General features: G+C 60.0%; 1 protein-coding gene across 1 annotated transcript; it reads left to right on the top strand.

Moving 5' to 3' along the window:
* The first annotated feature begins 454 nt into the window (after window positions 1–454).
* LOC140108731 (RNA-binding protein FXR2-like) lies at window positions 455–13,737 on the top strand. The gene is made up of 14 exons (XM_072131923.1): window positions 455–598; window positions 799–928; window positions 5,193–5,245; window positions 7,830–7,923; window positions 7,987–8,058; window positions 8,244–8,383; window positions 9,144–9,237; window positions 9,344–9,460; window positions 10,883–11,053; window positions 11,121–11,199; window positions 11,299–11,408; window positions 11,489–11,575; window positions 13,357–13,507; window positions 13,604–13,737. The coding sequence occupies exons 1-14, from the start codon at window positions 501–503 to the stop codon at window positions 13,735–13,737; spliced, it is 1,530 nt and encodes a 509-aa protein (XP_071988024.1). The 5' UTR covers window positions 455–500.
* Window positions 13,738–16,887: the final 3,150 nt, after the last annotated feature.

The raw sequence follows: 16,887 nt of genomic DNA, 5'->3' as shown, positions 1-16,887 counted from the left end.
GTGTCCATCCTCCAGTCACATCCAGAGCTGCACTCATCATCATCACTGTGTGTCCATCCTCCAGTCACATCCAGAGCTGCAATCATCATCATCACTGTGTGTCCATCCTCCAGTCACATCCAGAGCTGCACTCATCATCATCATCATCATCACTGTGTGTCCGTCCTCCAGTCACATCCAGAGCTGCACTCATCATCATCATCATCATCATCACTGTGTGTCCGTCCTCCAGTCACATCCAGAGCTGCACTCATCATTATTATCGTCTCTCTGTGTCCGTAGAATTCTATTGGGCGCCGATGATCACGTGGCTTCCCGCTGTTGCTCCGCCTCCTGTACCGGAGAGTGATCGTCCTTCGCCTTCTTATAGTGACGTAAGGAGGCGGTTACTTCACGCTGTTCTTTAGGAGGAGACCTTGGCCAATCACTAGGACACGAGAAGGCGTGTTTAGGCGCGTCGCTCCGCCTCCTGCAATCATTCAGCCAATTAGAACACAGACATGCTTCTATTTTCGTATCTTTTCCTTATATGTTTCGGTTTCCATAACGACACTTCTCGGCCAATCAGATGGCACACTTCCACTAGCTCCGCCTTATGGTACATGTACGCCGCGCCTCTTTCCTCAATGCGCATGCGTCATCAGATCCAATACTATGTTAGGATAAACTTTCCGTAGCCAATCAGCGCTTCGGACGGTTCGTGTCCCTCCCTTTTTAGGTCTCGGAATTTTGATTAGTGGACGGATTCCTCTACGATCCAATCACGTAATAAGACTCATAACTTCCAACCAATGACAGGCGACCCGGGCCCCTCAGCTCTCCAATCCTGCGCAGGAAGGGTCCGAGTCCTCACATGAAGCCTGGAGCTGCGGGAAGCATGGACGGGATCGAGGTGGAAGTGCGCGGCCCAGGAGGAGCCTTCTACACGGTGAGCGGCCCCGAGAGACGTGTCACACCCCCGACTACACCCACACGTACATGTAACACCCCCGACTGCACCCGCACGTACAGCTAACACCCCCGACTACACCCGTACGTACAGCTAACACCCCCGACTACACCCGCACGTACAGCTTACACCCCCGACTACACCCATACTTACAGCAAACACCCCAATATACTCATCACTGCCCCCCACAGACACGGAACACCCCGATATACTCATCACTGCCCCCCACAGACACGGAACACCCCGATATACTCATCACTGCCCCCCACACACATGGAGCACCCCGATATACTCATCACTGCCCCCCCACAGACATGGAACGCCCCGATATACTCATCACTGCCCCCCACAGACACGGAACACCCCGATATACTCATCACTGCCCCCCACAGACACGGAACACCCCGATATACTCATCACTGCCCCCCACAGACACGGAACACCCCGATATACTCATCACTGCCCCCCCCAGACACGGAACACCCCGATATACTCATCACTGCCCCCCCCACACACATGGAACACCCCGATATACTCATCACTGCCCCCCACAGACATGGAACACCCCGATATCCTCATCACTGCCCCCCACAGACATGGAACGCCCCGATATACTCATCACTGCCCCCCACAGACATGGAACGCCCCGATATACTCATCACTGCCCCCCCACAGACATGGAACGCCCCGATATACTCATCACTGCCCCCCACAGACATGGAACACCCCGATATACTCATCACTGCCCCCCACAGACATGGAACACCCCGATATACTCATCACTGCCCCCCACAGACATGGAACACCCCGATATACTCATCACTGCCCCCCCACAGACATGGAACGCCCCGATATACTCATCACTGCCCCCCACAGACATGGAACGCCCCGATATACTCATCACTGCCCCCCACAGACATGGAACGCCCCGATATACTCATCACTGCCCCCCACACACATGGAGCACCCCGATATACTCATCACTGCCCCCCACAGACATGGAACACCCCGATATACTCATCACTGCCCCCCACAGACATGGAGCGCCCCGATATCCTCATCACTGCCCCCCACAGACATGGAACGCCCCGATATACTCATCACTGCCCCCCCACACACATGGAACGCCCCGATATACTCATCACTGCCCCCCCACACACATGGAACGCCCCGATATACTCATCACTGCCCCCCCACACACATGGAACGCCCCGATATACTCATCACTGCCCCCCCACACACATGGAACGCCCCGATATACTCATCACTGCCCCCCCACAGACATGGAACACCCCAATATACTCATCACTGCCCCCCACACACACATGGAGCACCCCGATATACTCATCACTGCCCCCCCACAGACATGGAACGCCCCGATATACTCATCACTGCCCCCCCCCCCACACACATGGAACACCCCGATATACTCATCACTGCCCCCCCACACACATGGAACACCCCGATATACTCATCACTGCCCCCCCACACACATGGAACGCCCCGATATACTCATCACTGCCCCCCACACACATGGAACGCCCCGATATACTCATCACTGCCCCCCCACACACATGGAACACCCCGATATACTCATCACTGCCCCCCCACACATGGAGCACCCCGATATACTCATCACTGCCCCCCACACACATGGAACGCCCCGATATACTCATCACTGCCCCCCCCCCACACACATGGAACGCCCCGATATACTCATCACTGCCCCCCCACAGACATGGAACACCCCGATATACTCATCACTGCCCCCCACAGACATGGAACGCCCCGATATCCTCATCACTGCCCCCCACACACATGGAACGCCCCGATATACTCATCACTGCCCCCCACACACATGGAACGCCCCGATATACTCATCACTGCCCCCCCACACACACATGGAACGCCCCGATATACTCATCACTGCCCCCCCACACAGACATGGAACGCCCCGATATACTCATCACTGCCCCCCACACACATGGAACACCCCGATATCCTCATCACTGCCCCCACACACACATGGAACACCCCGATATACTCATCACTGCCCCCCACAGACATGGAACACCCCGATATACTCATCACTGCCCCCCACACACATGGAACACCCCGATATACTCATCACTGCCCCCCACAGACATGGAGCGCCCCGATATCCTCATCACTGCCCCCCACAGACATGGAGCACCCCGATATCCTCATCACTGCCCCCCACAGACATGGAGCACCCCGATATCCTCATCACTGCCCCCCACAGACATGGAACACCCCGATATACTCATCACTGCCCCCCACAGACATGGAACACCCCGATATACTCATCACTGCCCCCCCACACACATGGAACGCCCCGATATACTCATCACTGCCCCCCACACACATGGAGCGCCCCGATATACTCATCACTGCCCCCCACAGACATGGAACACCCCGATATACTCATCACTGCCCCCCACAGACATGGAACACCCCGATATACTCATCACTGCCCCCCACAGACATGGAACACCCCGATATACTCATCACTGCCCCCCACACACATGGAGCACCCCGATATACTCATCACTGCCCCCCCACACACATGGAACGCCCCGATATACTCATCACTGCCCCCCACAGACATGGAGCGCCCCGATATACTCATCACTGCCCCCCACAGACATGGAACACCCCGATATACTCATCACTGCCCCCCACAGACATGGAACGCCCCGATATACTCATCACTGCCCCCCCCCCCACACACATGGAACACCCCGATATATTCATCACTGCCCCCCCCCCCACACACATGGAACACCCCGATATACTCATCACTGCCCCCCCACACACATGGAACGCCCCGATATACTCATCACTGCCCCCCCACACACATGGAACGCCCCGATATACTCATCACTGCCCCCCACACACATGGAACGCCCCGATATACTCATCACTGCCCCCCCCCCACACACATGGAACACCCCGATATACTCATCACTGCCCCCCCCCCACACACATGGAACGCCCCGATATACTCATCACTGCCCCCCCCCCACACACATGGAACACCCCGATATACTCATCACTGCCCCCCACACACATGGAACGCCCCGATATACTCATCACTGCCCCCCACAGACATGGAGCGCCCCGATATCCTCATCACTGCCCCCCACAGACATGGAGCGCCCCGATATACTCATCACTGCCCCCCCACACACATGGAACGCCCCGATATACTCATCACTGCCCCCCACAGACATGGAACTCCCCGATATACTCATCACTGCCCCCCGCAGACATGGAACGCCCCGATATACTCATCACTGCCCCCCCACAGACATGGAACACCCCGATATACTCATCACTGCCCCCCCACACATGGAGCACCCCGATATACTCATCACTGCCCCCCACACACATGGAACGCCCCGATATACTCATCACTGCCCCCCCCCCACACACATGGAACGCCCCGATATCCTCATCACTGCCCCCCACAGACATGGAGCGCCCCGATATCCTCATCACTGCCCCCCACAGACATGGAACACCCCGATATACTCATCACTGCCCCCCACAGACATGGAACGCCCCGATATACTCATCACTGCCCCCCACACACATGGAACGCCCCGATATACTCATCACTGCCCCCCCCCCACACACATGGAACACCCCGATATACTCATCACTGCCCCCCCCCCACACACATGGAACGCCCCGATATACTCATCACTGCCCCCCACCCACACACATGGAACACCCCGATATACTCATCACTGCCCCCCACACACATGGAACGCCCCGATATACTCATCACTGCCCCCCACAGACATGGAGCGCCCCGATATCCTCATCACTGCCCCCCACAGACATGGAGCGCCCCGATATACTCATCACTGCCCCCCCACACACATGGAACGCCCCGATATACTCATCACTGCCCCCCACAGACATGGAACGCCCCGATATACTCATCACTGCCCCCCGCAGACATGGAACGCCCCGATATACTCATCACTGCCCCCCCACAGACATGGAACACCCCGATATACTCATCACTGCCCCCCCACACATGGAGCACCCCGATATACTCATCACTGCCCCCCACACACATGGAACGCCCCGATATACTCATCACTGCCCCCCCCCCACACACATGGAACGCCCCGATATCCTCATTGCTCTCCAGTGTTGGGGTCTCCCGTCCCCCCGGTTTTGGTGTCTCTCACTCTTGGCGTCTCTTTAGGCTTATGTCCAGGATGTGCAGGAGGAGACGGTCTGCGCTGTGTTCCCCAACAGGTGAGTGCAGGACCCCCCAAAACAGGTATAAGGTCACTGTAAGATGCCCCGCCCCCAGCGCCTCCTCCTCTCTATGTCTCCCCCCCCCCCCCCCCTGCACTCGGCGCCTCCTCCTCCTCCTCTTCCCCCCCCCCCCCCTGCGCTCGGCGCCTCCTCTTCCTCTCTATGTCTCTCCTCCCCCCCTGCACTTGGCGCCTCCTCCTCTCTGTCTCTCCTCCCCCCCTGTACTTGGCTCCTCCTCCTCTCTGTCTCTCCTCCCCCCCTGTACTTGGCTCCTCCTCCTCTCTGTCTCTCCTCCTCCCATGTACTTGGCGCCTCCTCCTCTCTGTCTCTCCTCCTCCCCCATGTACTTGGCGCCTCCTCCTTTCTATGTCTCTCCTCCTCCCCCCTGTACTTGGTGCCTACTCCTCTATGTCTTTCCTCCCCCTTGTACTTGGCTCCTCCTCCTTTCTGTCTCTCCTCCCCCCCCCTGCACTTGGCTCCTCCTCCTCTCTATGTCTCTCCTCCCCCATGTACGTGGCTCCTCCTCCTCTCTGTCTCTCCTCCCCCCTGTGCTTGGCTCCTCCTCCTCTCTATGACTCTCCTCCCCCCTGCACTTGGCTCCTCTTCCTCTCTATGTCTCTCCTCCCCCCTGTGCTTGGCTCCTCCTCCTCTCTGTCTCTCCTCCCCCCTGTGCTTGGCTCCTCTTCCTCTATGTCTCTCCTCCCCCCTGTGCTTGGCTCCTCTTCCTCTATGTCTCTCCTCCCCCCTGTGCTTGGCTCCTCCTCTTCCTCTATGTCTCTCCTCCCCCCTGTGCTTGGCTCCTCCTCCTCTCTATGTCTCTCCCCCCCCCCCCTGCACTTGGCTCCTCCTCCTCTCTATGTCTCTCCTCCCCCCCTGTACTTGGCTCCTCCTCCTCTCTGTCTCTCTCCTCCCCCCCTGTACTTGGCTCCTCCTCCTCTCTATGTCTCTCCTCCCCCCCTGTACTTGGCTCCTCCTCCTCTCTGTCTCTCCTCCTCCCCTGTACTTGGCTCCTCCTCCTCTCTGTCTCTCCTCCTCCCCCATGTACGTGGCTCCTCCTCCTCTCTGTCTCTCCTCCCCCCTGTACTTGGTGCCTACTCCTCTATGTCTTTCCTCCCCCTTGTACTTGGCTCCTCCTCCTTTCTGTCTCTCCCCCCCCCCCTGCATTTGGCTCCTCCTCCTCTCTCTGTCTCCCCCCCATGTACTTGGCTCCTCCTCCTCTCTCTGTCTCTCCTCCCCTCTGCACTTGGCGCCTCCTCCTCTCTGTCTCTCCTCCCCCCCTGTACTTGGCTCCTCCTCCTCTGTCTCTCCTCCCCCCCTGTACTTGGCTCCTCCTCCTCTCTGTCTCTCCTCCCCCCCTGTACTTGGCTCCTCCTCCTCTCTGTCTCTCCTCCCCCCCTGTACTTGGCTCCTCCTCCTCTCTATGTCTCTCCTCCCCCATGTACGTGGCGGCTCCTCCTCCTCTCTGTCTCTCCTCCCCCCTGTGCTTGGCTCCTCCTCCTCCTCTCTGTCTCTCCTCCCCCCTGTGCTTGGCTCCTCTTCCTCTATGTCTCTCCTCCCCCCTGTGCTTGGCTCCTCTTCCTCTATGTCTCTCCTCCCCCCTGTGCTTGGCTCCTCCTCCTCTCTATGTCTCTCCTCCCCCCCCTGCACTTGGCTCCTCCTCCTCTCTATGTCTCTCCTCCCCCTGTACTTGGCTCATCTTCCTCTCTATGTCTCTCCTCCCCCCCTGTGCTTGGCTCCTCCTCCTCTCTATGTCTCTCCTCCCCCCCTGTGCTTGGCTCCTCCTCCTCTCTATGTCTCTCCTCCCCCCCTGTGCTTGGCTCCTCCTCCTCTCTGTCTCTCCTCCCCCCCTCTGCTTGGCTCCTCCTCCTCTCTGTCTCTCCTCCCTCATGTGCTTGGCTCCTCCTCCTCTCTGTCTCTCCTCCCTCATGTGCTTGGCTCCTCCTCCTCTCTGTCTCTCCTCCCCCCCTGTACTTGGCTCCTCCTCCTCTATGTCTCTCCTCCCCCCCTGTACTTGGCTCCTCCTCCTCTCTATGTCTCTCCTCCTCCCCCCTGCACTTGGCTCCTCCCCCTGTACTTGGCTCATCTTCCTCTCTATGTCTCTCCTCCCCCCTGCACTTGGCTCCTCCTCCTCTATGTCTCTCCTCCCCCCTGTGCTTGGCTCCTCCCCCTGTACTTGGCTCATCCTCCTCTCTATGTCTCTCCTCCCCCCCTGCACTTGGCTCATCCTCCTCTCTATGTCTCTCCTCCCCCCCCCTGCACTTGGCTCCTCCTCCTCTGTCTCTCCTCCCCCCCTGTACTTGGCTCCTCCTCCTCTCTGTCTCTCTCCTCCCCCCCTGTACTTGGCTCCTCCTCCTCTATGTCTCTCCTCCCCCCTGCACTTGGCTCCTCCTCCTCTCTATGTCTCTCCTCCCCCCCTGCACTTGGCTCCTCCTCCTCTCTATGTCTCTCCTCCCCCCTGTGCTTGGCTCCTCTTCCTCTATGTCTCTCCTCCCCCCTGTGCTTGGCTCCTCCTCCTCTCTATGTCTCTCCTCCCCCCCCTGCACTTGGCTCCTCCTCCTCTCTATGTTTCTCCTCCCTGCAGTGCGATGCCGGAGAGGTTGGTGCCTTTCTGTGATGTGCGGTTGCCGGCCCCGGACTCCTCCCCCAGTGATATAAATGACGGGGACCAGGTGGAGGTAGGTACCTGGGGGGCGGGGCTGGAGGCACTGGGGGCGTGGCTAATGGGCTTTGTATTGCAGGTGAATTCACGTGCGGCGGATCAGGAGAGCAGCGGCTGGTGGCCGGCCCGAGTGCGCATGCAGAAGGGAGATGTGAGTATGAGTGTGCGCTCAGCGGGCCGCTCCGCCCATCTGTCCCCTGCCGCCTCCTCTCCTCCCTACCCCTCCCCCTGCTGGCCCCCTTCTCCTCTCTGCCCTGCCCCCTCACTCCCCTGCCCCTCCCCCTCCGTCCCCTGCCACGCCCCCTCTCCTGCCCCTCCCCTCTGACTCTCCCTCAGTTCTATGTGATAGAGTATTACATCTATGATTCGCCCTACAACGAGATCGTCAGCCGAGAGCGACTGCGGGTGCCCAACCAGAGCCCGCCCACCGCCTTCTACCGCTACAGCCTGCCCCTCCCCGAGGACGTGCGCAGCATGTGAGTAACTCCTCCCCCCTGGGTGTGCAGCGTGTGAGTAACTAACTCCTCCCCCCTGGGTGTGCAGCGTGTGAGTAACTGACTCCTCCCCCTCTGGGTGTGCAGCGTGTGAGTGACTCCTCCCCCTCCCCCTCTGGGTGCGCAGCGTGTGAGTGACTCCTCCCCCTCCCCCTCTGGGTGCGCAGCGTGTGAGTGACTCCTCCCCCTCCCCCTCTGGGTGCGCAGCGTGTGAGTGACTCCTCCCCCTCCCCCTCTGGGTGCGCAGCGTGTGAGTGACTCCTCCCCCTCCCCCTCTGGGTGCGCAGCGTGTGAGTGACTCCTCCCCCTCCCCCTCTGGGTGCGCAGCGTGTGAGTGACTCCTCCCCCTCCCCCTCTGGGTGCGCAGCGTGTGAGTGACTCCTCCCCCTCCCCCTCTGGGTGCGCAGCGTGTGAGTGACTCCTCCCCCTCCCCCTCTGGGTGCGCAGCGTGTGAGTGACTCCTCCCCCTCCCCCTCTGGGTGCGCAGCGTGTGAGTGACTCCTCCCCCTCCCCCTCTGGGTGCGCAGCGTGTGAGTGACTGACTCCTCCCCCTCCCCCTCTGGGTGCGCAGCGTGTGAGTGACTGACTCCTCCCCTGCCCCTCTGGGTGCGCAGCGTGTGAGTGACTGACTCCTCCCCTGCCCCTCTGGGTGTGCAGCGTGTGAGTGACTGACTCCTCCCTCTCCCCCTCTGGGTGTCTCCGCCCCCTCCCGCCCCTCTTACGCCCTCTTCTCCTCCTGCAGAGCCGCCAGTCCTGACACCCACAAGGAATTTCAGAAGGTGGTCGGCGCCAACTGTGTGTTACTGGACAAGAGCGGCGCCGAGCTGCTGGTGCTGGTGAGGAGGAGGGGTCACATGACCTGCTGGGGGAGGAGGAGGGTGTGGGGGTCACATGACCTGCTGGGGGAGGGGCCGTGGGTTAACCTTCTCTTATCTGGATCAGTCCACAGACGAGGTGGTTATGAAGCGCTCGGCCCTGCTCAGTGACATGCACATCCGGGCGCTGCGCACCAAACTGCGACTGCGCACCCAGAACCAGGAGGCCACGCGGCAGCTAGAGGTGAGGAGGGCACGCCCCCTGCAGGGCGGGAGATGGGAGGGGCTAGGGGAGGTCACACACACACCCTCTGCTGGGAGGGGCTAGGGGAGGTCTCACACACACACACCCTCTGCGGGGAGGGGCTAGGGGGAGGTCACACACACCCTCTGCGGGGAGGGGCTAGGGGGAGGTCACACACACACACACACACACACACACACCCTCTGCGGGGAGGGGCTAGGGGGAGGTCTCACACACACACACACACCCTCTGCGGGGAGGGGCTAGGGGGAGGTCTCACACACACACACACACACACACACACACACACACACACACACACACACACACACACACACACACACACACACACACACACACACACACACACACACACACCCCCTCTGCGGGGAGGGGCTAGGGAGAGGTCACACACACACACACCCCCTCTGCGGGGAGGGGCTAGGGAGAGGTCACACACACACACACACCCTCTGCGGGGAGGGGCTAGGGGGAGGTCACACACACACACACACACCCTCTGCGGGGAGGGGCTAGGGGGAGGTCACACACACACACACACACACACACACACACACACACACACACACCCCCTCTGCGGGGAGGGGCTAGGGAGAGGACACACACACACACACACACCCCCTCTGCGGGGAGGGGCTAGGGAGAGGTCACACACACACACACACCCTCTGCGGGGAGGGGCTAGGGGGAGGTCACACACACACACACACACCCTCTGCGGGGAGGGGCTAGGGGGAGGTCACACACACACACACACACACACACACACACACACACACACACACACACCCCCTCTGCGGGGAGGGGCTAGGGAGAGGTCACACACACACACACACCCTCTGCGGGGAGGGGCTAGGGGGAGGTCACACACACACACACACACCCTCTGCGGGGAGGGGCTAGGGGGAGGTCACACACACACACCCTCTGCGGGGAGGGGCTAGGGGGAGGTCACACACACACCCTCTGCGGGGAGGGGCTAGGGGGAGGTCTCACACACACACACACACACACACACCCTCTGCGGGGAGGGGCTAGGGGGAGGTCTCACACACACACACACACACACACACCCTCTGCGGGGAGGGGCTAGGGGGAGGTCTCACACACACACACACACACACACACCCTCGGCGGGGAGGGGCTAGGGGGAGGTCTCACACACACACACACACACACACACACCCTCTGCGGGGAGGGGCTAGGGGGAGGTCTCACACACACACACACACACACCCTCTGCGGGGAGGGGCTAGGGGGAGGTCACACACACACACACACCCTCTGCGGGGAGAGGTGATGGCAGGAGCTGAGAGGCTGGCACGCCCCCTGCAGGGAGGGGTGATGGGAGGAGCTGAGAGGCTGGCACGCCCCCTGCAGTCGTGTGTTGTGTCCCTATAGGTCAGTAAGAAGCTGGCGGTGGCGTACCGGGAGGAGTTCCAGGTGCGGGAGGATCTGATTGGTTTGGCCATTGGGGCTCACGGCATCAACATCCAGCAGGCGCGGAAGGTCCCGGGGGTGACGGCGGTGGAGCTGGACGAGGAGACCTTCACCTTCCGAGTGTTTGGGGAGGTAGGTTGGGGGCGGCGGTGGATCTGGGGGTCTCTGATTGGTCAGTAATTCTGTGCTCTCCCTGCAGTCTCAGGAGGCCGTGCGCAAAGCCCGGGGGTACCTGGAGTTCACCGAGGGGTCAATGGAGGTTCCCCGCGCCCTGGTGGGTGAGTATGGCGGAGGGGATCAGCTGCTCCAGTAGTGAGGGGGGGCCCCCAACCTGCACCCCCCGTGGGGCCCCGTCTTGACTTCCCTTTTACCGGCAGGGAAGGTGATTGGGAAGAACGGCAGCGTCATCCAGGAGATTGTGGATAAATCCGGGATTGTCCGGGTGCGGGTGGAAGCGGAGGAAGATAAGAGCGACCTGAAGAAGGAGGTACAGGGGGGAGGGGCCTGCGGGGGAGGGGCCTGCAGGGTGTGGGAAGAGATTTCATGGCTCCTCCTCTTTTCTTCCAGGGGTCGGTGCCCTTTGTATTTGTGGGCACCCAGGACAGTATCAGCAACGCCCTGGCGCTACTGGAGTATCAGATCGCCTACTTACAGGTGAGTCCCTGTGACTCCTCCTCACCCCCCTCCCTGTGACTCCTCCTCACCCCCCCCCCTCCCTGTGACTCCTCCTCACCCCCCCCCCCCTCCCTGTGACTCCTCCTCACCCCCCCCCCTCCCTGTGACTCCTCCTCACCCCCCCTCCCTGTGACTCCTCCTCACCCCCCCTCCCTGTGACTCCTCCTCATCCCCCCCCTCCCTGTGACTCCTCCTCATCCCCCCCTCCCTGTGACTCCTCCTCACCCTCCCCTCCCTGTGACTCCTCCTCACCCCCCCTCCCTGTGACTCCTCCTCACCCCCCCCTCCCTGTGACTCCTCCTCACCCCCCCCCCTCCCTGTGACTCCTCCTCACCCCCCCCCTCCCTGTGACTCCTCCTCACCCCCCCCCTCCCTGTAACTCCTCCTCACCCCCCCTGTGACTCCTCTCCTGTGACTCCTCCTCACCCCCCCCCTCCCTGTGACTCCTCCTCACCCCCCCCCTCCCTGTGACTCCTCCTCACCCCCCCCTCCCTGTGACTCCTCCTCACCCCCCCCTCCCTGTGACTCCTCCTCACCCCCCCCCCTCCCTGTGACTCCTCCTCACCCCCCCCCTCCCTGTGACTCCTCCTCACCCCCCCTCCCTGTGACTCCTCCTCACCCCCCGCTCCCTGCGACTCCTCCTCACCCCCCTTCCCTGCGACTCCTCCTCACCCCCCCCCTGTGACTCCTCTACTCACCCCCCCTGTGACTCCTCTCCTGTGACTCCTCCTCACCCCCCCCCTCCCTGTGACTCCCTCCTCACCCCCCCCTCCCTGTGACTCCTCCTCACCCCCCCCCCTCCCTGTGACTCCTCCTCACCCCCCCTCCCTGTGACTCCTCCTCACCCCCCCTCCCTGTGACTCCTCCTCACCCCCCCTCCCTGTGACTCCTCCTCACCCCCCCTGTGACTCCTCTCCTGTGACTCCTCCTCACCCCCCCCTCCCTGTGACTCCTCCTCACCCCCCCTCCCTGTGACTCCTCCTCACCCCCCCCCTCCCTGTGACTCCTCCTCACCCCCCCTCCCTGTGACTCCTCCTCACCCCCCCCCTCCCTGTGACTCCTCCTCACCCCCCCCCCTCCCTGTGACTCCTCCTCACCCCCCCCCCTCCTGTGACACCTCCTCACCCCCCCCCCTCCCTGTGACTCCTCCTCACCCCCTCCCTGTGACTCCTCCTCACCCGCCCTCCCTGTGACTCCTCCTCACCCCGCCCCCCCCCTGTGACTCCTCCTCCACCCCGCCCCCTCCCTGTGACTCCTCCTCACCCCGCCCCCTCCTGTGACTCCTCCTCACCCCCGCCCCCTCCCTGTGACTCCTCCTCACCCCGCCCCCTCCCTGTGACTCCTCCTCACCCCGCCCCTCCCTGTGACTCCTCCTCACTCCCCCCTCCCTGTGACTCCCTCTCACTCCCTGTCTCCTTTCTCACTCCCCCCTCCCTGTGACTCCTCCTCACTCCCCACCCTCCCTGTGACTCCTCCTACTCACCCCCACCCTCCCTGGGACTCCTCCTCCTCACCCCCACCCTCCCTGGGACTCCTCCTCCTCACCCCCACCCTCCCTGGGACTCCTCCTCCTCACCCCCACCCTCCCTGGGACTCCTCCTCCTCACCCCCACCCTCCCTGGGACTCCTCCTCCTCCTCACCCCCACCCTCCCTGGGACTCCTCCTCCTCACCCCCACCCTCCCTGGGACTCCTCCTACTCTCCCCCTCCCCCCTGTGACTCCTCTCCTCACCCCCCTTTCCTGTGACCTTCTCCTCCAGGATCTGGAGCAGCTCCGCATCGAGCGTCTTCATATTGAGGATCAGCTGAAGAGTGTGGGGGGGATGAGAACGCTGCCCCCCAGGACCGAGAGGGGGACGGGGCAGATAAACGGCTCCTCCCCCAGTGCCCCCCACCACACACAGGGGAGCGGTGAGTATAACTCCCACCATCCCAGCAAAGCCACTGTAACTCCTCCCCAGTGGTGTAACTCCTCCCCTTGGTGTGACTCCTCCCCTCCCTCCATAGATAACAAGCACAAGACCCCGCACCGCAGCCAAAAGCCCCCCGACTCCACACCCCAGACAGAACCCCAAGAAACAGGTACAAGGTGGGGCGGGGGCTGGGAGGAGGGGTCTCCAGGGGGAAACCTTATCATATGAGGATGGGTCCGCGGGGCGGCGGCTTATCATGTGTTCTGTGCCGCAGATCAAATGTCTAAACACGGACCCCCCCCTGACAAAGCGAGACCCCCGGAGACGCACGAGAGGAAGCAACATGAAGGTGAGAGACACCCCACAACCCCCTCACCCTATAACTTATAGGATTCCTGTGTGTGACCCATTACCCATCAGAGGAGACGTCACTGACCCTATAACTTATAGGAATCCTGTGCGTGACCCCATACCCATCAGAGGAGACGTCACTGACCCTATAACTTATAGGAATCCTGTGCGTGACCCCATAACCCATCAGAGGAGACGTCACTCACCCTATAACTTATAGGAATCCTGTGCGTGACCCCATTACCCATCAGAGGAGACGTCACTGACCCTATAACTTATAGGATCCTGTGCGTGACCCCATTACCCATCAGAGGAGACGTCACTGACCCTATAACTTATAGGATTCCTGTGCGTGACCCCATTACCCATCAGAGGAGACGTCACTCACCCTATAACTTATAGGAATCCTGTGTGTGACCCCATTACCCATCAGAGGAGACGTCACTCACCCTATAACTTATAGGAATCCTGTGCGTGACCCCATTACCCATCAGAGGAGACGTCACTCACCCTATAACTTATAGGATTCCTGTGTGTGACTCCATTACCCACCAGAGGAGATGTCACTGACCCTATAACTTATAGGATTCCTGTGCGTGACCCCATTACCCATCAGTGGAGACGTCACTGACCCTATAACTTATAGGATTCCTGTGTGTGACTCCATTACCCATCAGTGGAGACGTCACTCACCCTATAACTTATAGGAATCCTGTGCGTGACCCCATTACCCATCAGAGAAGACCGTCACTCACCCTATAACTTATAGGAATCGTGTGCGTGACCCCATTACCCATCGGAGGAGATGTCACTCACCCTATAACTTATAGGAATCCTGTGTGTGACCCCATTACCCATCAGAAGAGACGTCACTCACCCTATAACTTATAGGATTCCTGTGCGTGACCCCATTACCCATCAGTGGAGACGTCACTGACCCTATAACTTATAGGATTCCTGTGTGTGACTCCATTACCCATCAGTGGAGACGTCACTGACCCTATAACTTATAGGAATCCTGTGCGTGACTCCATTACCCATCAGAGGAGACGTCACTCACCCTATAACTTATAGGAATCCTGTGCGTGACCCCATTACCCATCAGAGGAGACGTCACTCACCCTATAACTTATAGGATTCCTGTGCGTGACCCCATTACCCATCAGTGGAGACGTCACTCACCCTATAACTTATAGGATTCCTGTGCGTGACCCCATTACCCATCAGTGGAGACGTCACTGACCCTATAACTGATCTTTTTGCTTCTTCTCTAGGAGACGGCTGGATGCCAGGGGCCCTGTGATGTTGGGGGGCCGCCCGCTGACGTCTCATCTGATTCTCTGTGTATAATATTGTGTCCATCTCCCAGATCTATGAATATACTGTGAATCTAAGCCTCCGCTGCTTCTGTGGTCCATTCCTGATACGTGGGGGGGGGCTGGGGGGTATGGAGGGGGGGGGTCACATGGTAGGAGGGCTTCGTGGCGGGGGGGGGGGGGGGGGGGGGGGGTCACATCGTGTGTGCGGGGGGGGGGGGGGGGAGCTGGAGATGTGAGGAGGGGGAGGGGGGGGTCACATCGTGTGTGTGGGGGGACTATGCACCTCACACCACCAGCGTGTACACAACATAGACAGGAAATCAGAAAAGAGATAAAATGTATCAAAATTAGTATAAAATGTCACTGTCATACAAACCTGAACACGTGCACCTAAACCTGAACTACATGGAATGACTGCTGTCCTCCTATCACTGCTAGGGGTGACTGTCCTATACCATGGCCCCCACATCATCACACCAGCAGGGGGCAGTGTGTCCTCCTATCACTACTAGGGGTGACTGTCCTATACCATGGCCCCCCACATCATCACACCAGCAGGGGGCAGTGTGTCCTCCTATTACTGCTAGGGATGACTGCCCTATACCATGGCCCCCCACATCATCACACCAGCAGGGGGCAGTGTCTCCTCCTACCACTACTAGGGGTGACTGTCCTATACCATGGCCCCACATCTTCACACCAGCAGGGGGCAGTATGTCCTCCTATCACTGCTTGAGGTGACTGTCCAATACCATGGCCCCCCACATCATCACACCAGCAGGGGGCAGTGTGTCCTCCTATCACTGCTAGGGGTGACTGTCCTATACCATGGCCTTCACATCAGCGCACCAGCAAGGGGCAGTGTGTCCTCCTATCACTGCTTGAGGTGACTGTCCAATACTATGGCCCCCCACATCATCACACCAGCAGGGGGCAGTGTCTCCTCCTACCACTACTAGGGGTGACTGTCCTATACCATGGCCCCACATCTTCACACCAGCAGGGGGCAGTATGTCCTCCTATCACTGCTAGAGGTGACTGTCCTATACCATGGCCCCACATCATCACACCAGCAGGGGGCAGTGTGTCCTCCTATCACTGCTAGGGGTGACTGTCCTATACCATGGTCCCCACATCATCTCACCAGCAGGGGGCAGTGTGTCCTCCTATCACTGCTAGGGGTGACTGTCCTATACCATGGCCTTCACATCATTACACCAGCAGGGTGCAGTGTGTCCTCCTATCAGCACCAGGGGTGAGTTTCCTATTCCATGAACCCCACATCTTCACACCAGCAGGGGGCAGTATGTCGTCCTATCACTACTTGGGGTGACTGTCCTATTCCATGGTCCCCCACATCATCACACCAGCAGGGGGCAGTGTGTCCTCCTATTACTGCTAGGGGTGACTGTCCTATACCATGGCCCCACATCATCACACCAGCAGGGGGCAGTGTGTCCTCCTATCACTGCTAGGGGTGACAGTCCTATATCATGGCCCCCACATCATCACACCAGCAGGGGGCAGTATGTCGTCCTATCACTACTTGGGGTGACTGTCCTATTCCATGGTCCCCCACATCATCACACCAGCAGGGGGCAGTGTGTCCTCCTATTACTGCTAGGGGTGACTGTCCTATACCATGGCCCCACATCATCACACCAGCAGGGGGCAGTGTGTCCTCCTATCAGCACCAGGGGTGAGTTTC

The sequence above is a fragment of the Engystomops pustulosus genome, unplaced genomic scaffold, assembly GCF_040894005.1.
Source record: "Engystomops pustulosus unplaced genomic scaffold, aEngPut4.maternal MAT_SCAFFOLD_176, whole genome shotgun sequence".
Classification (NCBI taxonomy): Eukaryota; Metazoa; Chordata; class Amphibia; order Anura; family Leptodactylidae; genus Engystomops; species Engystomops pustulosus.
This window is presented reverse-complemented; position numbering and strand designations above follow the sequence as displayed.